This window comes from Erpetoichthys calabaricus, chromosome 11 (assembly GCF_900747795.2).
Source record: "Erpetoichthys calabaricus chromosome 11, fErpCal1.3, whole genome shotgun sequence".
Lineage (NCBI taxonomy): Eukaryota > Metazoa > Chordata > Cladistia > Polypteriformes > Polypteridae > Erpetoichthys > Erpetoichthys calabaricus.
The window spans coordinates 57393604-57415933 of NC_041404.2; the positions used below are offsets into that span (position 1 = coordinate 57393604).

At 44.2% G+C, this 22330-nt stretch overlaps 1 protein-coding gene across 1 annotated transcript in view; it reads right to left on the bottom strand.

The window, feature by feature from the left end:
* Positions 1-22330, bottom strand: part of adamts2a (ADAM metallopeptidase with thrombospondin type 1 motif, 2a) — a 590393-nt gene that overhangs the window by 64529 nt on the left and 503534 nt on the right. Inside the window, exons 9-12 of the mRNA XM_051934206.1 lie at positions 19585-19717; positions 12554-12667; positions 7768-7913; positions 1851-2026 (exon numbers count right to left, since the gene is read on the bottom strand). Coding sequence (XP_051790166.1) covers positions 1851-2026; positions 7768-7913; positions 12554-12667; positions 19585-19717 — 569 coding nt within the window. The remainder of the gene's footprint in view (positions 1-1850; positions 2027-7767; positions 7914-12553; positions 12668-19584; positions 19718-22330) is intronic.

Consider the following 22330-nt stretch of genomic DNA (forward strand, 5'->3'; position numbering starts at 1 on the left):
AACAGGGGAATACTTTAAGATTTTACCCGGTTAAACACACACATTTGATATAACAAGTTTTAAGGTGATCTCTGCTACAGTACAAATGTGGAAATAGTAAATTATCTTTATTAAAGTCATATTCTCGTTAATTAGGCTTTTTGTTTAGCAAAATGCAACCACATTTGCTTATTTATTGATGTACCAAGACTCTCCACTTCACACCTCCAGCCATAGAGCCCCGGAATAATGCCACCGGAGGTTATCAGCCAGATCCTTAACAAGATAGCAGCGTTAACCTGTGTGGCACCGCACTACTCGATTACTACAAGGAGCGCATCTGTCCTAAAAAGGAAAATCATGAAATCTGTGATGAAGATTAGTGAAAGCACAGCAGAAATAAAGAGTGAAATATAACCTTGGGATGAGCCGCATAGGTATTTTAAAAGTCATAAGGGAGCAATAAAGGCTGACAATATTATTTTAAAAACCTCCATCTTAAACAGAATTGGCCATTCAGCATTAACCCCTTCCATCCATTCAATCTGCTCAGTTACACCCAGATGGCTTAACTCGACACATTGTGGCTGGCTAGTGCTACCAACGTGTCACCTCTCTAGATCTCCCCTCAGCCTCTGTCACAGTCAGCCATCAGATCCTCCTCGCCACCCTCCATTATATAGTGCCTTTCATATCTATCTATCTATCCATCCATCCATCTATTATCCAACCGGCTATATCCTAACCACAGGGTCACGGGGGTCTGCTGGAGCCAATCCCAACCAACACAGGGCGCAAGGCAAGAACAGACCCTGGGCAGGGCACCAGCCCACCTCAGGGCACATACACACACACACACCCACACACCAAGCACACACTAAGGACAATTTAAAATCGCCAGTCCACCTAACCTGCATGTCTTTGGACTGTGGGAGGAAACCGGAGTACCTGGAGGAAACCCACGCAGACACGGGGAGAACATGCAAACTCCACGCAGGGAGGACCTGGGAAGCGAACCCAGGTCTCCTTACTGCGAGGTAGCAGTGCTACCCACTGCGCCACTGTGCCGCCCAATATCTATCTATCTAGTTTTATTTCTTTTTAATCATTTTTACATAGAACCTTTCATCTCTACTTATCTATGTATCTATCTATTATATAGTGCCTTTCATATCTATCTATCTATCTATCTATCTATCTATCTATCTATCTATCTATCTATCTATCTATCTATCTATCTATCATATAGTGTCCTTCATATCTATCTGTTATATAGTGCCTTTCATATCTATCTATCTATCTATCTATCTATCTATCTATCTATCTATCTATCTATCTATCTATCTATCTATCTATCTATCTATCTATCTATCTATCTATCTATTATACAGTGCCTTTCATATCTATCTATCTGTTATATAGTGCCTTTCATATCTATCTATCTATCTATCTATCTATCTATCTATCTATCTATCTATCTATCTATCTATCTATCTATCTATCTATCTATCTATCTATCATATAGTGCCTTTCATTTCTATCTATCTATTATATAGTGCCTTTCATATCTATCTATCTATCTATCTATCTATCTATCTATCTATCTATCTATCTATCTATCTATCTATCTATCTATCTATCTATCTATCTATCTATCTATCTATCTATCTATCCTGACCTACACCTTTTTTTTCTTTGAATTTTAACTTTTTTTTGTTCCTGCTATTTTATGTCACAGTTTTTGCAGTTTTATCTTTTTGTTTCTTTTGAATTTCTTCATTAGTTAAATAAAGTACTTCAGTTAGGTTTTTGAGAGTTTCACCGTCATTGATAATTCATGTGGCCATCAGTCAAACACACTAAAAACTTACATTCCGAGTGTTCATAAGGAAGCCAGTGGTGCTTGGAATTCTGGTACTCAAAGTAAGGATCCCACTGCCTACATTGGTCTTCTCTGAAGTCCTCGTACTCCCTGGGACAGTCCTGTGTGCTGCACAGTTGGAATTCATACGTTGGTCCATAGCATGTGCGACCTCCATTCGCAGGACTAGAAAAGAAAAGAAGACAATTTGGTTTGAATTTTCTGTATCAATTCCCATTTTAAATACTGTCTTGAACATTATGAACTTGATTAATCCAGAGAATTTTTTAAGGTCTTTTCAGAAATACAGTGGATATAGAAAGTACACCGATTACACAGAAAGCCATAGACACTTGCAATAAGTGACCAACTAGTGTGGTGTACAGCAGGACTTTTAGGACCCTCAAAACCTGACTTGAAGAAGAATTAAGTGGGCAGGACTGGCAAGCTTCATTGGGCTGAATGGCCTCTTCTCATCCAGACCGCTATAATGTTCTAAAGTATTAAGACCCCTTCACTTTTCATGGCGGGGTGGGGGCTCTCTGCTGGCAGTCAGAAGGTCGCCTGTTCAATTCCTGTAAACAGCAGAAGTGCCTCCACTCCCTTGAGCCCCTGATTAAGCCCCTTGACATGCTCTGTCCTGAGTATGACACTAATCTTCATCTAGCCCTAAAAGAGGGTCCCCCAGTATACAGGGAACACTTGGGAGTTGGTGGCAGGATTGACACTCCAGCCACCGTAAAAATTTCACACTGTTCCAGTGAGGTGCTGAGGTGTCACCTGTTGCACGGCTGCACTTGGGTCCTAACCTGGGATCCTGAGGCCTGAGGTGGTTCGTCATGTGGTGGGTGCAGCAACACGCTGTACCTCCTCCTCCTCCTCACTCTCTGCACAATTTATTGTCTTGCAGATTTAACTTAAAAATTGCCATTTTTACCTATCAAATTTATGTTCAATTATCCCTAATGACAAAGTGAAAACCTGTTTTCAGAAAGGTCTAAATGTATTAAAAATCAAAAACCGAAATCTCTCGTTCCTCTGTTCAGCCCCTTGGCTGTGGGCCTTCCACATTGTGCTCAGGTCCAACCTGTTGGCTTTAATTCTCCTCAAGATGATGTTTCTAGAACTTGAGCAGAGTCCACCTGTGACAAACTGAATTGACTGGACATCATTTAGAAAGCTGTGTATAGAAGGCCTCACAATTCACACTGCAGGTCAGGACAAAAACTAAGCCATGAACTCTCTGTAGACCTTGGCCATCAAATTGTGGTGAAGCAAAGATCAGGGTATGCGGATCAAACCAGCTCTAAAGCTTGGAGTGATCCCAGCAGCACAGTGGCCTCAATAATTGTGAAGTTCTTCCTGGAGTTGGCCGTCCAGCCAAGCTGAGTAACCAGGCAGGATGAGCCTTGGCCAGGGAGGTGACCAAAAACCCAATGACCACTCTAACAGAGTGTCCAAAGATGGGAGAACCTGGAGGAAGGATGACCATTTGAGCTTCACTCCATCTATTACGTGTTTATGGTAGAGCAGCCCGATGGAAGTCACTCTCGATGAAAAGGCATGTGACAATCTGTAGGACTCTGGGAGCATGAGACACAGATTCTCTGGTCTGGTTAATCAGCCTGGCTGGTCATCTCTGGACATTTTCTTGTGCTGCTATGTCCTTATGGAGACCCAAACTACACCCAGTACTCCAGATGAGGCCTCATCAGTGTGTTATAAAGCTTGAGTGGAACCTCCTGTGACTTGTACTCCACACATAAAGGCGCTGTATAACCTGACATTCTGTCAGCCTTCTTAATGGCTTCTGAACTCTGTCTGAAAGGTGATTGTGTCGAGTCCACTATGACTCCTAAATCCTTCTCATAAGGTGAACTTTCAATTTTCAGACCCCCCACCCCCCATCGTGTATTCAGACCTCACATTTTTACTTCCTACATGTAACACTTTACAATTACTGACATTAAAATTCATCTGCACAAATCAGCCCAGTCGCTCTTCTCTTGACTTCTTCTTCTCCGAGTCCAGCTCAGGGAAGCGAAGGAGCAGTACAGCAGTAAAGCCGGAGCAGAAGTTGCAGAATAACAGCATGAAGGAAGTGTGGGATGGGATGAAGATCATCACTGGTTGCAGATCGAAGCGGGGTGCCACCATCGAGAGAGACGTGAAGAAAGCAAACCAAATGAACATCTTCTTCAACAGGTTTGACCACCCTAACCCACTCTCACCTCGGAGTACTGCACCCTCCACCCATCCTTCTGCTGATACCAGCATAGGAGAGACATCCCCACCCACAATTACAGCAGTGCAGGTGAGCAGAGAGCTGAGGAGACTTCGTGCCAGCAAAGCAGTGGGTCCAGATGGAGTATCGCCACGACTGCTGAAGGCCTGTGCGCTGGAGCTGGGGAGTCCTCTACAGCGCATCTTCAACCAGAGCCTGGAACAGGGGAGAGTCCCGAGGCTTTGGAAAACATCTTGTATCACCCCAGTCCCAAAGGTATCATGTCCTAGTGAGCCGAAATACTTCCGGCCTGTCGCTCTGACGTCACATGTGATGAAGACCATGGAGCGGCTGCTGAGTCACCACCTGAGGCCACAATCCGCCACGCCCTCGACCCTCTGCAGTTCGCATACCAGGAGAAGGTGGGAGCGGAGGATGCCATCATCTACATGCAACACTGATCACTCTCCCACTTGGACAGAGGCAGTGGTGCTGTAAGAATTATGTTTCTGGACTTCACAATACAACCTCTGCTCCTTAGGGACAAGCTGACAGAGATGGGAGTTGATTCATACCTGGTGGCATGGATCATGGACTATCTTACAGACAGACCTCAGTATGTGCGTCTTGGGAACTGCAGGTCTCACATTGTGGTCAGCAACACAGGAGCACCGCAGGGGACTGTACTTTCTCCGGTCCTGTTCAGCCTATATACATCGGACTTCCAACACAACTCGGAGTCCTGCCACGTGCAAAAGTTCGCTGACGACACTGCTATGGTGGGCTGCATCAGGAGTGGGCAGGAGGAGGAGTATAGGAACCTAATCAATGACTTTGTTAAATGGTGCGACTCAAACCACCTACACCTGAACACCAGCAAAACCAAGGAGCTGGTGGTGGATTTTAGGAGTACCAGGCCCCTCATGGACCCCGTGATCATCAGAGGTGACTGTGAGCAGAGGGTGCAGACCTATAAATACCTGGGAGTGCAGCTGGATGATAAATTAGACTGGACTGCCAATACTGATGTGCTGTGCAAGAAAGGACAGAGCCGACTATACTTCCTTAGAAGGCTGGCGTCCTTCAACATCTGCAATAAGATGCTGCAGATGTTCTATCAGACAGTTGTGGCGAGCGCCCTCTTCTACACGGTGGTGTGCTGGGGAGGCAGCATTAAGAAGAAGGACGCCTCACGCCTGGATAAACTGGTGAGGAAGGCAGGCTCTATTGTAGGCATAGAGCTGGACAGTTTGACATCTGTGGCAGAGCGACGGGCGCTCAAAAGGCTCCTATCAATTATGGAGAATCCACTGCATCCACTGAACAGGATCATCTCCAGACAGAGGAGCAGCTTCAGCGACAGACTGCTGTCACCGTCCTGCTCCACTGACAGACTGAGGAGATCGTTCCTTCCCCAAACTATGCGACTCTTCAATTCCACCCGGGGGAGTAAACGTTAACATTATATAAAGTTATTGTTTGTTATACCTGCATTTTTATTACTCTTTAATTTAATATTGTTTTTTGTATCAGTTTGCTGCTGCTGGAGTATGTGAATTTCCCCTTGGGGTTAAAAAAGTATCTATCTATCTATCTATCTATCTATCTATCTATCTATCTATCTATCTATCTATCTATCTATCTATCTATCTATCTATCTATCTATCTATCTATCTATCTATCTATCTATCTATCTATCTATCTATCTATCTATCTAGTGCTGTTATGTCTTTATGGAGACTAAAACTACACCCAATACTCCAGATGAGGCCTCACCAGTGTGTTATAAAGCTGAGCAGAACCTCCTGTGACTTGTACTGCACACATTAAGGCGCTATATAACCTGACAGTCAGTTAGCCTTCTTAATGGCTTCTGCACACTATTGTCTGGATTTAATAGAACATTAGAACAACCTAAACGAAAACAGGCCATTCAGCCCAACAACATCCGCCAGTACTACCCACTTAATTCTTCTAAAATACCATGAAGTCAAGTTCTGAAAGTCCCTAAAGTCCTCTTGTCCACCGCACTACTTGGTCTCTTATTCCAAATGTCTGTGGTTCTCTGTGTGAAGAAAAACTTCCTAATGTTTGTGTGCAATTTACTCCTAACAAGTGTCTAACTGTGTCCCTGTGTTCTTGATGAACTCATTTTAAAGTCTCCATCTTGACCCACTGGACTAATTCCCTTCATAATTTCAAACACTTCAGTCAGGTCTCCTCTTCATCTTCTTTTACTTATACTGTAAAGGCTCAGCTCTTTTAATATTTCCTCATAACTCCATAAGCCCTGGAATAAGCCGTGTTGCTCTTCTCTGGACTTTTCTCCAGTGCTGCTATGTCTTTATGGAGACCAAAGCTGTACACAGAACTCCAGATGAGGCCTCACCAGTGTGTTATAAAGCTTGAGTAGAACCTCCTGTGACTTGTACTCCACACATCAAGGCGCTATATAACCTGACATTCTGTTAGCCTTCTTAATGGCTTCTGAACACTGTCGGAATTTATTAGAACATCTCTTTTAATCTTTCCTCATAACTCAACCCCTGTAGCCCTGAATCAGTCAAGTTGCTCTTCTTTGGACCTTTTCTTGTGCTGCTATGTCCTTTTTGTAGCCTGGAGACCAAACTGCACCCAGGACTCCAGATGAGGCCTCACCAGTGTGTTATAAACATTGAGCAGAACCTCCTTGGACACATCAAGGCACTATATAACCTAACACTATGTTAGCCTTCTTAATGGTCTCTGAACACTGTCTGGATTTATTAGAACATTAGAACAATTTAAACAAGAACAGGCCAACAAAGCTCGCCAGTCCGATGCACGTAATTCTTCTTAAATAACATCAAGCTGAGTTTTGAAGGTCCCTAAAGTGCTCCTGTCCACCACACTACTTTGTCAATTATTCCATGTGTCTGTGGTTCTCTGTGTAAAGAAAAACTTACTGATGTTTGTGTGACATTTCCTCTTACGTTTCCAACTGTGTCCCCGTGTTCTTGATGAACTCATTTTAAAGTCACTGTCTCAATCCACTGCACTAATTCCCTTCATAATTTTAAACTCTTCACTCAGGTCTCCTCTTCGTCTCTGTGAAGGCTCAGCTCTGTTAATCTTTCCTCATAACTCATCCCCTGTAGCCCTGGACTCTGCCTAGTTGCTCTTCTCTGGACTTTCTCTAGTGCTGTTATGTCTTTATGGAGACCCAAACTGCACACAGGACTCTAGATGAGGCCTCACCAGTGTGTTATAAAGCTTCAGCAGAAGCTCCTGTGACTTGTACTTCACACATCAAGGCGCTATATAACCTGACAGTCTGTAAGCCTTCTTAATGACTTCTGAACTCTGTCTGCCAGATGATAGTGATGAGTTCACAATAACTTCTTCATCCTTCACATACTTGTACTCCACACATCAAGGCGCTATATAACCTGACATTCTGTTAGCCTTCTTAATGGCTTCTGTCTGATAGTTGATAGCGCAGAGTCCACTGCGACTCCTACATCCTTCTCATTAGATGGACTCTCAATTTTCGATTTTCTGACCCAGAGACCATTGTGTATTCAGACTAACAAAGTATCTAATGTCTCATCACAGTTGAATATTTATTCAGTCCTGCGGTTGGTCGGCCAGCCACTTTCATGCTGTCAATCAGGTTGTTTTACAAACATCAATGCAGTGTTCAGATTAGCAGGAGGTTACTTACAGTGGGTTGTCACACTGTCTTGTTCGGAAACGCACTCCAGTGCCACAGCTTCTCGAACAGGAACCGAACTTGGTCCACATGCCCCAGTTTCCATCCTGCTTTAGTATGTCAGCAGTCAGCCAAATGCAGTGACCTTTAAAGCAGTGCTAAGAATCAAAAGGGAAGGCAGAGGTTAGCACAGGTTGCCAGGTTCTGAACAGCAAAAGAAAGCAAAGGACATGTGGGGTACGCTGTGTATACTCAGAGAGCAGGGTTAGGGCTTAGAGAGGTGAGCATCGATGGTTGTTGCATCTTTGTGATGGGATGATAAACCGACAGTGGGGGATCCAGTGGGGATTCAGGACATTCTGTCCAGGTTTATGTAACAAAGAGAATGAGAATGAGAAGAGGGTCACCAGAGGATCCTTCAATGATAAAACACTTGGCATAGTCAGCATCATCTGTACTGTGGACGGGTGGATTGAAGTGGTGGTGCTGGGCAGAAGGTGAGGGCTGACTGTGCAGTGGGTTTAGAGAGGTGAACATCAATGGCTGTTGCATCTTTGTGATGGGATGATAAACCAACAGTGGGGTCTCCAGTGGGGATTCAGGACACTCTGTCCAGGTTTATGCAACAAAGAGTCTGAGGATGAGAAGAGGGTCACCAGAGGACCCTTCAACGATGAAACACTTGGTATAGTCAGCATCATCTGTACTGTGGATGGGTGGAGTAAAGTGGTGGTGCTGGGCAGAAGGTGATGGTTGAGTGTGCAGTGGGCTTAGAGAGGTGAACATCGATGGCTGTAGACCCTGAAATACAGCACGTTAAGGAAGGGGCTGTAAGGTGACTCTTATATATGTGGTGTAGTGACAGAACAGCCATCAGAAAAAGCCCAAGGTCCGTTTTTTATCACTGAGGGCCACAACTGCCAACCACATCTACAGATCTTCCCATCGTTACAATTAACAACCAGAATCCCACACATTGTAGTTACGTCTACTTACACAATAAATAAGGAAACGTCACATTAGAAATACAGTACATCCCATAATAGGCACGTTACAGCGTAGGAGTAAGGGGTGCCATAATTGCTAAGTTTATTTGTGATCAATTTTCCACAGGAACAGGCCATACAGTTTGACATATGCCATCTATTCAAGTTGTATTTGATTTTTCACACTCATTACTTGGCCTCTGCTATGTGAACATTTACCAGCCTTAAGTTGAAGACTGCTAATCTGTAATGAATGAATCAAAGTGCAAACCTCCTCTCCTGCTTGTTTTGGAGCTTTAGCTTAGAGTTAGAGATGGAAGAGAAAGGGGACAGGGATGGTGGGGGGCATATTTACAGATAGTTGCAGTACACCCTGACGATAACCATAAGTGGAGATGAAGATTGTGATGGGCTGATAAACCTACAGTGGGGGCTCCAGTGAGGATTTGGGACACTCTGTCCAGGTTTATGTAACAAAGGGAATGAGAATGAGAAGAGGGTCACCAGAGGACCCTTCAACGATGAAACACTTTGGCATAGTCAGCACCATCTGTACTGTGGACGGGTGGAGTGAAGTGGTGGTGCTGGGCAGAAGGTGAGGGCTGAGTGTACAGTGGGCTTAGAGAGGTAAACATCGATGGCTGTTGCATCTTTGTGATGGGCTGATAAACCAACAGTGGGGTCTCCAGTGGGGATTCGGGGCACTCTGTTCAGGTTTATATAACAAAGAGTCTGAGAATGAGAAGAGGGTCATAAGAGGACCCTTCAACGATGAAACACTTTGGCATAGTCAGCACAATTTGTACTGTTAATGGGTGGAGTGAAGTAGTGGTGCTGGACAGAAGGTGATGGCAGAGTGTGCAGTCCTGGCACACCCGGGCATTGGCATTTTCTTATTGCTCACAGCCTAGAAGGAGCTGTTTCTGGGGGCCTTTGTAATCCAGACATTGCAGCTGACCGGCAGCAGTTCCCACATTGCGAAATGTGCTGTGATATCACGTGAAAACACCAAGGGACAGATGGCGAATTAGTAGCCCTGTTTTAATGTAATTTCTCATAAATCCGTTTGCTTCCACATTTCTAGTCAATACGTACACTCGTACGCTCGGGGACGTTTCACTTCTTCCTTAGTTAATGAATAAAGATTTTCAGTTCATGTGTTTGTGATCCTGGGCTGCTTCTTTCTTCATTTCCATTTTTTTTTCATGTTTATATCTGGTATAAAAACTGAGAAAGTACAGTCTGTACCGTTTCACAGTTTTCACACTTGCAAATTTTACTAATGATAATTTTTTAAGATATGCCAACAATAAAGCCCAAATAACAAACTGTCATTTTTTTTCCCATATTTATTACTGATCTGTTCATATTTTCAGATACTTAACATGCATTCAGGGCATTGAAGAAATGTATGTCGACTATAAAGTGTGCACTTTCCTCTAAGCTGTTTTTCATTTGCTAGAAAAATATGACAGCCAACATGTTAAAGCCTCACCCACAAAAGAGAGCTTCATCTCATAGTCTGAGTGTCCTTAAGGTGACTTTTAACTAATCTCAAGCAGCCATTCACATATCATCTGGCCTCTCTTCCCATAAAGCCCAGATAGGTGGAGCGTTGCAGTGGTGGGTGTCTTTCTGGAATTTTTTTCCATCTCCACACAGGTTCTCTGGAGTTCATAGAGAACAACAATCTTTTCCTTGGTCATCTCTCTGACCCAGCCAGGCCTTTCTCCCGTGGTTGCTCAGAGTGGCTGGGCAGCCAGCACTAGGAAGAGTCACAGTTGTTCTAGACTTACTCCATTTAAAAATTATGGAGGTCATTGTGCTCTTGAGGAACGTTTAATGCTGCAGGATGTTTTTGTAGCCTTCCCCGAATTTGTAGGTTCATCTGGAGCTCAGCTTGTGTGACCATCAGGTTCTTGGTCACCTCTCTCCCATAGTTACTCAGTTGGGCTGGGTGAGCAGCTCTAGGAGAGAGTTCTGGTTGTTCCAAACTTCTTCCATTTTAAGAATTATGGATGCCGCTGTGTGCGTTCTTGGAGAACCCTCAATGCTTCGGCCTTCTCCAGATCTGTGACTCAACAAAATCCCATCACTAAGCTCCACAGGCAATTCCTTTGACCACACGGCTTGGTGTTTACTCAACAGTGGGACCCTCCAGAGACAACTGCAAGCCTTTCCTCCCCAGTCCAATGAGCTGAATTGACCACAGATGGACTCCAGCGATCATCAATAGAATGGGATGCACCTGAGCCAAATTTCAAGCGTCATAGCAGAGGGACCGAATACTTGCCTCAACATGATATTTCAGTTTTTATTTTTAAAACAAGTGCTAAAATTCCTAAAATCCTGTTTTCACTTTGTCATTCTGGGGTATTGAGTGTTGTTTGATGAGGCAAAAAATGAATTGGTTTTAACACAAGGCTGAAACATCACGAAATGTGTGAAAAGTGACGGGGTCCGAGCTTTTTCTGAAGGTGTCGTACCTGGAGTATGTTACCCAGCAGTGTGTTCTTCAGGGACCAGTGCCAATTGAAGCCCATTTGGAGCACTAGGTGGAGTAGATGGACGTTGTCTACAGTGGGTACTTGGCATTATTAGACTTCAATAACCTGTGGTAGGACCCCCAGGGTGCCCCTTCAATAGCACAAACAGAGCCCCTCTGCTTGTATACCATGGACTTTAAGGTGTACGGTGTAAGGTGACCAGTGGTGTACACTTTTACTTTCTTAAATGGTGCCCTGCGGGTAATAGTGCCCACTCATTATCTTCAGTGACCACTGGCTCCCCATTGGTATCCCCTTAGATGACAGTGCCCAAGGTGCCCCCTATGTCTCCTAATGGATTGACCAGCCCACTCATTATCATCACAGACCGACGGCTACTGCATACCCATCGGTGTCCACTCAACTTACATAACTGGTGCCTCTTAGATGACAGTGCCCCCCTATGTCTCCTAATGGATTGACCAGCCCACTCATTATCATCAGAGATCGATGACTACTGCCTCCCCATTGGTGTCCACTCAACTTTCATAACTGGTGCCCAAGGTGCCCCCCTGTGTCTCCTAATGGATTGACCAGCCCACTCATTATCATCAGAGATCGACGACTACTGCACCCCCATTGGTGTCCACTCAACTTTCATAACTAGTGCCCCTTAGATGATGGTCTATGTCTCCTAATGAACTGACCGGCTCTGTCAGGGACCCCCAAATTTTGACCTCATAATATTGTGTAATGGAGTTGAGTTGACAACCTTTGCTGAGATGTATGGCCTGTTCCTGTGGAAAATTCTTCACAAAATAAACTTAGCAGTTATGGCACCCCTGGAATGTCTTAGTCCTTTGCTGTAACATGCTTATTATGGGATGTGCCATATTTATAATGCGACTTTTCCTTTTTGTTTTTGTAAATTGACCTAACTACAATGAGTGGGATTCTGGTTGTTATTTGAAGTGAAGGGAAGATTCTCTAGATGTGGTTGGCAGTGGTGGTCCTCAGTGATAACAAAACCAGGCCTTGGGCTTATTCTGATGGCTGCTCTGTCACTACACTCACATATTTATGAGTCACCTTACAACCCCTTCCTTAACGTGCTGTATTTTAGGGTCCTCAGCCATCGCTGTTCACCTCTCTATGCCCTAAGCCTTCTCTCTGTCAAGCTGTATGGCCTGCTTCTGTGGAAAATTGTTTACAGAATAAACTTAGCAGTTCCAGGACCCCTGAAATATCTTAGTCCTTCTGAAGAATAAAGTGAGTGCAGTGACGTGTGTGGAGAATAACATGCAGCCGTTGAGAATGTGAACTGACCTTCCCAGGAGAACAGAGGGTCCCATCTAATGGAGGGCCCTTCTTGGTCTTGCAGAAGTAAGGATTATCCAGGTGGCTGCACCAAAGCTGCTTGCAAGGATCAAACGTGCGAAACTGGAAGAGAAAAAGAGAAACAATTTGGATGTGAGCGTCAGTAGGTTTTGCCCCCTAGGAAGCAAGTTACCCAAACTATTCTGTAACATTTCAGTAATTATTTACCGCTCTGATGTTTCTGATTATAAAATAGGCCATTACGATAGCAATTGACGAGAAGGATTTATCATTAACTAGCAAAATACCCGTGCTTCGCAGCGGAGAAGTAGTGTGTTAAAGAGGTTATGTAAACATATATATATACATATCTACATATACATATATATACATACATATACACATCCACATATACATATATATACATATACAAATTTACACATCTACATATATATATATATATGTACATATATATACATATAAATATATACATATCTACATATATATATATATATATATATATATATATATATATATATATATATATATACACATATATATACATATGCACATATATATATAAATATAGACATACATATATACATACATACATACATTGACATATATATATATATATTCACGGCATTCCTAGTCTGAATCACAATCTGATTGTATGGGTGGTTACCTACCAGGTAACGCTTATGGTTGGCCAGCAAGTCAGCTAACATCCGCCACGGTGCCTTCAGTTGTGAGAAGCAGATCATAGATTGGTTGAAAATAGTTTACTGTCAAATAATGCAAAGAGTACGCGACACGTGTTTCTCCCTAATTCTTGGCTCATCAGGCGTACACACTCACTGCACTCGGACGTCAGCGCTAGAGGGGCTTCGCAGCGGTGAAGTATTGCTTTTAAATTTTAATTAAGAAGAAAAGAAAACCATTTTAAATTGAGGGAAAATATACCAATAACAATTTGTTAAGGATCTATTTTTTTGTGAAGCTGCCTTTACACAGCCTGTCCGCTGTTTTATAAACGAACGCCATATAAGGCCGTCCTTCCTCCTTGCTTAGCAGTTCTGTATTGTTTTATTGTTCGTTTATTACGATTGTTATAGTTCTCTTTGTATACCACGTTGTCAGTTCAGCACTCCGGTTGTAATATGACCAAGTCATGCAAGCTTACTGTTGAGAATGCAACGTATACTTGTACAGGAGAAAAGCAATCTTGCCAAACTTAATTTAAACTTACGGTTTACACCGTGCTTTGTTTCCACAGTAGCTGCACTTATGAATATGCTTGTATGCGTCACTCGAATGTTTTCTTCAGCGCTCTTTGGGGCTCTTCCTTGTTTTCTACGTACTGCGTTCACAGTCAGTTCACGTGATTACGTGGGAGGCGTGATGACGTGATACGCAACTCCGCCTCCCACGGCCATCGAGCTGCAGTCTATTACAGTATATGGACAAAAAAAAGGTTCCAGTTATGACCGTCACGCGTAGAATTTCGAAATGAAACCTGCCTAACTTTTGTAAGTAAGCTGAAAGGAATGAGCCTGCCAAATTTCAGCCTTCCACCTACATGGGAAGTTGGAGAATTAGTGATGAGTGAGTCAGTCAGTGAGTGAGTGAGTGAGGCAGTGAGGGCTTTGCCTTTTATTAGTATAGATTAAGGTGGGTGCTATTGATGCTGCAGCATTAGGTCCATTCCTGAAATAGGCCCAGATGAAAACAGACGAGTGTGTGTCGAATGCACATGCATCAATGATGCCGAGAAAAAATAGGCCCTTTTTGCGCTGCAGCATCAGGCCCAATTTTGTCTTAATCTGGACCTGTTTGAGGGTCCCTCTACAGCAGAGGTGGGCAATGTCGGTCCTGGACAGCCACAGTATGTGCAGGTTATTGTTCCAACCCAGTTCCTTAAGGAGAACTCAATTATTGCTGATGAAGAACATATTGCTTAAGTGATAGTTTTGATGCTTCATTTTAGTGGTCTCGCTTGTTAAGTCTCCCCGCCCTTAATTGCTTATTTCAATCTTAAACAGCTGCATTCAGTGTGTTAATGGCTCCTTATTTAGTAATAAGATGTAAAAGACAAAGCGGCCAGAAGTTCTCCATCTAGCTCAGGGGTGGGCAATGTCGGTCCTGGAGAGCCGCAGTGGTTGCAGGTTTTTGTTCCAACCCAGTTCCTTAACGAGAACTCAATTATTGCTGATGAAGCACTTATTGCTTAAGTGACATTTTGATGCTTCATTTTATGATTTTTTATTTATTTGTCACATACATATTTATACAGGACAACATGCAGTGAAATGCATCTTTTCGTATACCCCTTGGGGTCAGAGCACAGGGTCAGCCATTGTACAGTGCCCCTGGAGCAATTGAAGGTTAAGGGTCTTGCTCAAGGGCCCAGCAGAGTAGCATCTCTTTTGGCAGTGACAGGGATTTGAACCGGCAACCTAAGGGATGCCAGTGCAGATCCTTAGCCTCAGAGCCACCACTCCGCCTTTTAGTGGTCTCGCTTGTTAAGGTTCTCCAACCTTAATTGCTTATTTCAATCTTAAACTGCTGCATTCAGTGTTTTAATTGCTCCATATTAGCAATAAGATGTAAAAGATAAAGCAGCCAGCAGTTCTCCAGCTAGCTTTTTTCCAATTACATCTGTGTGTGTTCATCATGTACTGTCTGATTAAATAAAACACTTAATAGAAAAATGTGAAAGACTGAAAATGATCTGTTTTAGGCTTCAAATCATTTGGATGATATCCTTGGAAAGGAAAAAAATCTACGATATAAGAGCCTTACATTGCACAGACTAACAAGCCATAAAATTAAATAAGGTAAATGATTGGTTTCTAATTAAGCAACTGGGTTGGAATGAAAACCTATAGCCACTGCGGTTCACCAGGACCGACATTGCCTACCCCTGCTCTGGAGCGTCTCTTTATCTTGAACAATTTGGCTCAAAAACTAATCTTCACATCGTCATCTCATAACAGGCTGAAGTTTCGAGTTTGGGATTTTTCTGTCCAGCCATTTTAGCTCTAGACCGTCCTCAAGAAACTGTCATACACACACACCCATCATCGACATATCGATGTTTTTGCCATCAGGGGACACTAAAACGTCAAGATCTGTCAAAAACAGCAGATCGAAATTTTTGACGAATCAAAAGCTTTCACTTCTCTGTGGTATAGCGGGTCCACAACTCCCGTTCAAAAGGCCCGTTTAAATAAATAATCACCGTGCTCGCGGCTTACAGAGGGGGCGGCATTGTAGTTGTGGCTAAAGCGGGTCTCAAGACAATCTGCGGTGTGGGCGTATCTCACCTAAGTGCACAGGTGAGAGACTGCCCACATCCGTGATTGTTCCTGGGGCTGCTAAAGTGCTGCAGCTGCTATGTCCTCTCACTACATATAGAAGCGTGAGTCGGCTAGAAGAAAAAAAGAACAAGAAAAAGAATAAGAAAAGAGAAGGAAACGGAGGTTGCAGGAGGAAGGAGTGAGAGTGAGCGAGAAAGCCGGTGCAGGACAGCGAGCGTGAGCAGGCAAGCGGCAGCTGAGCAGACAGCCTGGGTGTTTGGCCGGCACCCGGGGTTAGTAGTAGATGCGGTCGCTTCCGTTAAGATTACTACGGAGAGCGGGAGTGACTGGAAGGTGGGAGACTCTCTGCGTGAGGACGCGGAAGGCAGCGGGAGTCGGGACTTGGGACGTGATGTCCCCAACGTGAGAGCCTTGGTCGTTGGGGAATCCCAAGTCAATGTCAGGGGGAGCCGACCGGAGCCAAGGACCGGTAAGGCGACTGACAGTAGTAGAAGCAGGCAGAGAGAAGGTCAGCAGCAGAGAGAGCGTCTCGCCTGTTGCAGGGCCCGCATGGGAGAAGCAGGTGAGAGACGCTAATGTAAAAGGAGCACCGGGCTTGGACTTGTCATTGGTTTTTTTAAAAGACTGCTTCTTGCATTGCGTTTTAACCTCACTGTCTTTTAAAGGATTGTTTTTCTATGATTTTTTAACCTCCACAATAACATTCATTTTATGTTGGATTATTTATTTATTGAACGGTGGACACTGCACTGTTGCACTTTGTTTTTGTTGTTTGGATTTAATAAAAGCACTTTTGCACTTTTCCACCATCCCCTTTGCTATGTTGCCTCACTGCTTAGCTCATCTCGGTTATAACTATCGACGGTGTAGGGTTTAAGGGCTCCTGAACAGCGGATGGGGGCATGGAGCAGAACCCGCATCGTCACATTTTCCCTCACAGACAATTGGTTATGGTGGTGGAGGGTGCAAAGCAAAAATTGTTATAATTTCACTGGTGGGCTCCTCTACCCCTCAATGGAACTGAGCTGGAAGTGTAGCAGCAGCCACTATTTGATACCTCAGGGGCCTGCTCTGCTCTCTTTTCATTAAATGTCCCATTACACGTCTACATTACATGTCAAATCCGACGATTGAATTGCTCGTGACGTCACCGGAGAGTGTCACACGGCACGACTTGAAATTTCAGGGGATGTCAAATTTAAAGACTTTGGAGTGACTTCCAGCCCAATTATATCGCGCATCGCAAGCTCGCCCCTTTTTCTGACAACCAATAATGTGCTGCCTTACACGGTGGAGCACTTTAAACAACTGCTTAAAACACATTAATTTAACATGGCTTTCTCAGAGCTTCATTTTAGTTTAATCCTGATGCTCTGTATTTTCAATTAATTATCATTATCATTCCTGGTGGCTCCACAATTCGTACTACTTTCTCTGCTGTTCTTTTTCCAGTTTTCTGTAGTGACGATCTGCGCCATCACCACCTGATCAAAGCATCGTGATGTCCCTCCATTGATGGATTAAAGGCCAGAAGTCCACCATGTTAGGTAGAATGCCTAAAGGGGGCTGGGCGGGTGGTCTCGTGGCCTCGGAACCCCTGCAGATTTTATTTTTTTTCTCCAGCCATCTGGAGTTTTTCTTTTTTTTTTGTTTGTTCTGTCCTCCCTGTCCATCAGACCTTAAATTTACTCTATGTTAATTAGTGTTGCCTAATTTTATTTTCTTATATATTTTGTCTTTTTGGGCGGCACGGTGGCGCAGTGGGCAGCGCTGCTGCCTCTCAGTTTGGAGACCTGGGGACCCGGGTTCACTTCCCGGGTCTTCCCTGCGTGGAGTTTGCATGTTCTCCCCGTGTCTGTATGGGTTTCCTCCAGGCGCTCCGGTTTCCTCCCACAGTCCAAAGACATGCAGGTTAGGTGGATTGGCGATTCTAAATTGGCCCTAGTGTGTGCTTGGTGTGTTTGTGTGTGTCCTGCGGTGGGTTGGCACCCTGCCCGGGATTGGTTCCTGCCTTGTGCCCTGTGTTAGCTGGGATTGGCTCCAGCAGACCCCCGTGACCCTGTGTTCGGATTCAGCGGGTTGGAAAATGGATGGATGGATTTTGTCTTTTTTCACTTTCTTCATCATGTAAAGCACTTCAACACCATCCAACCTCTGCTCCTTAGGGACAAGCTGACAGAGATGGGAGTAGATTCATACCTGGTGGCATGGATCGTGGACTATCTTACAGACAGACCTCAGTATGTGCGTCTCGGGAACTGCAGGTCTGACATTGTGGTCAGCAACACAGGAGCGCCACAGGGGACTGTACTGTCTGTGGTCCTGTTCAGCCTATATACATCGGACTTCCAATACAGCTCAGAGTCCTGCCACATGCAAAAGTTCGCTGACGACACTGCTGCATCAGGAGTGGGCACGAGGAGGAGTATAGGAACCTAATCAAGGACTTTGTTAAATGGTGCGACTCAAACCACCTACACCTGAACACCAGCAAAACCAAGGAGCTGGTGGTGGAGTTTAGGAGGCCCAGGCCCCTCATAGACCCCGTGATCATCAGAGGTGACTGTGTGCAGATGGTGCAGACCTATAAATACCTGGGAGTGCAGCTGGATGATAAACTGGACTGGACTGCAAATACTGATGATCTGTGCAAGAGAGGACAGAGCCGACTATACTTCCTTAGAAGGCTGGCGTCCTTCAGCATTTGCAATAAGATTCTGCAGATGTTCTATCAGACAGTTGTGGCGAGTACCCTCTTCTACGCGGTGGTGTGCTGGGGAGGCAGCATAAGGAAGAGGGACGCCTCACGCCTGGACAAACTGGTGAGGAAGGCAGGCTTTATTGTAGGCACGGAGCTGGACAGTTTGGCATCCGTGGCAGAGCGACGGGCGCTCAGCAGGCTCCTGTCAATCATGGAGAATCCACTGCATCCACTGAACAGGATCATCTCCAGACAGAGGAGCAGCTTCAGCGACAGACTGCTGTCACCGTCCTGCTCCACTGACAGACTGAGGAGATCGTTCCTCCACCACACTATGTGACTCTTCAGTTCCAATTGAAAAGAATTCAATGTTTTTTGGTTTGTTTTTTCCAGGGTGTCGCGAATGTGAGCCTGGGAGGCAGTCAATGGGCTTAACTAACTATAATTATACTCCGGACCATGGGGTGGTGATGCACACTAACGGTTTCTCACGGTCATCCTCGGCAGACCCCCCAGAAGGAAATCCCACCTGATCTCACTTCTGGTTCTAATCCTGACCTCACATCCAGTTCCTCTCCTGACATCACTTACACTTCCAGCTCTGCAATCACACCTCATCCTGCCAACCCACTATAAAACCGCCATATTGCCTCCTACTCTTCAGTTGTGTTTTGGACTCAGACTATTAAGGCTACTCTATTGACTAATTTTTCAACCTTCAACTTGGTTTTTGGGATTCTTTCCAAAAGGGGGTAAACACCAAGGAGGTAAAGTAGGCCAAGAGAAACTCTGAAATTTTTATGTTCCTTTTCTTCACAAGTCACTGTGTTCTTGTTTTCTGCATTTTTTAAGATATTTCTTGGTCACTTGTGGGCTTTATAGCATTCTTGGGCAGAGTTGGATGTGTTCATGGAGCAAAGGTTGAAGGTATGGAAAAGTGTGAGCAGAAACGGTTTTATTAGAAGCTAATTAGACAGCCTGACGTAAATACAATCAGAAATAAAACTGGCGCCACTTACTGCGGTGCACATCATGTAGCCAATCCCAAAGTCGAAGCGGCACTGCTCATTCATGGAGTAATGGATGCCTGGAAGCTGGGGCAGCGTGGGCCAGTCATGGTGGAAAGGATCATCACGGAGGCAATCGTAGGAGCTGCAGAAATGATAAGGCATGACACGTTAGAACATCTCTACATTTGTACTTCTTCTGACAAACTTTAAAAAGCTAAAAAGAAGTGAAGAGGGAAAGAATGTTACTTCACCCGGGGAGTACCTCCATGAATATAGTAAGAATTGGAATGTTTGTTTCCTTAAGTTATTTAGTTTGTACACTAATAATAAGAATCCTTTACATTTTCTCACTACGCAAAGTGCTTCAATGAGTGGGGAGCCACACCAACCACCACTGATGTGTAGCACCCACCTGGATGATACGATGGCAGCCATTTTTGTGGCGGAACGCTCACCACCCATTAGCTGTTGGGTGGTGAAGCGGTGAGAGCGAGCCGATTAGAGACAGGGGATGATTAAGGGGGCCAGAATGACTAGGCCGTGGTGGGCAATTTAGTCCGGACATTATGATACACCCTACTCTTTACAAAGGATACTCAGAGATGTTTGTGACCATGAGGGAGGCTCCCCAGTGATCTTTCTGGTGTCGTGCATTCTTTGTATAGCCGGATATGAAAAATTTGGACAATCCAATCCCTTTGCAACTGAAAGTGGTCCTTACTTATTATGTGAGTCTCCTGTAAAAAATCTATCTTGCCATTTAAATCTGTTCAGTGAGTGAATATTTTCTTTCTCTTTAATTCATGATTGAGACCTTTGACATTCCAGCTCACAAAATTCACGTTTGGTCATAAAAAACACTGCTTCTGAAGTTTTTTTTTTTAACATTTTGTAGTCCTATGTTAGGTTTGTACATTTTTAGATAACTTTGAAGTAGATTTCATTTTATTGCCAGGTGTTATGGCTATGGAGCCTATTGTTGTGTTGGCGTAAAAGGGTATTGGGGTAAAAAGGATAAATAAGAAGCGGCAAAGCTTTCTTTCTCTCTCTTTCTCTATTCCCCACCAATGCCCCCTCCCAACCCAGTGCTTGGCACTTTTATTCATATTGACTGTGAGAAAAGCTTTGGGCGAATGTTGCCAGTCAACACCACTTGGGATAAGCTGGCATTCCATCCAGAGATGAGTTCTGCCTTGATAGACGCCGACTCACGGTGACAGCTGGACAAAGCCGTTATGACTACATTGACTTTGTTAAGATTCAGTCATCAAGACGCAAAAATGGGCCCAAAGTTTAAAACCAAGAAGGCCTGAGGGCTGCACTGGGACATGAGAATACATTAGGTTAGACATCTGGACAGGAGGTGTCATAAGGTTCCTCGGCAGCCACACAATCCCACCTTCTGTCTGGGTTTGTTCTCACTGTCTGATGTTGGTCTTGTCCTGCTGTCACTAGTCTGTGAGAGACTTGCAATAAGGAGAATCTCATTGTGCTGTAGACGCCCAGCAGTTGACCTGGACGTGAACTGGAGCTGAAATTCCTTTTGGTAAAAAGCATCACAAAGAAACAGAAACACATAATATACAATTTAATAAGAAGAATAACTCCTTTCATATCCAACCAATTATTGAATAATCCAGTTCAGGCTTGCAAACTTTATACTGGCAGCTTTGGGTATGCGGTGGGTATTTTTTTCATTAGTTAGTTTCAAACATTGGAGCTCATAGGACTGAAGATCTTACGTAACGTTTGTTGGAGAGAAGAAAGTTAGAGAACAGAGGCTCTCACAGCCAGTTAAACAGAAGAAACAGTTGTAAAAACGCTAAACATTCACATTATAAAGCACTTCCTTTGCAACTTCACAATTACGGTAATAAATAGCCTGCAAAGCCTCAGGGAGTGCGCTGTGTGAGGGGCATAAAGAACTAAAGTGAGGACGCAGCTGGTTCAGTGAAGGGGCTCTTCTTATTACCACGCTTATTTGAACTTCACCGGTTTGTTGTCTGGTACAAATCTTGTAATTGACATTTAACCCACTTCCTATTGTCCAAATAACGATATTTTGCACACTTACTCACGATACATGATTCAATAATCAGTTTCACTAATTGATCAATTGTTAATTAAGAAATGAAATTTTCATATAGTTCAATATTTCACCAATAGATGGCGCAAGTACCAGATAGAAATATTAAAGGAAGTGTTAAAATATTCCATCCAGGGCTTCTTTCTGAAAAGGAAGATGCACACATCCTGGTCGAGATGCCAGTCCATCCACCATGGCACTCGTAAGAGGTAAGAATTACCACTCCAGGACACGAGGGGGTGCTGTGGATAGCAATTGTCAGCCTCTCTAGAGATGTTAGATTGGGTCTGGCTGGGCCACTCAAGGACATTCCTAGCCAGTCCTGTTGGAAGGTGAACCTTTGGCTCGGTCTGAGGTCCGGAGCGTTCTAGAGCAGGTTCTCATTAAGGAGATCTATGTATGTTGCTCCATCCATCCATCCTTTACCTAACCCGCTATATCCTAACTACAGGGTCACAGGGGTCTGCTGGAGCCAATCCCAGCCAACACAGGGTGCAAGGCAGGAACAAACCTCGGGCAGGGCGCCAGCCCACCACAGAGAGAGAGATAGATAGATAGATAGATAGATAGATAGATAGATAGATAGATAGATAGATAGATAGATAGATAGATAGATAGATCGATCGATCGATCGATCGATCATCCATCCATCCATCCATCCATCCATTA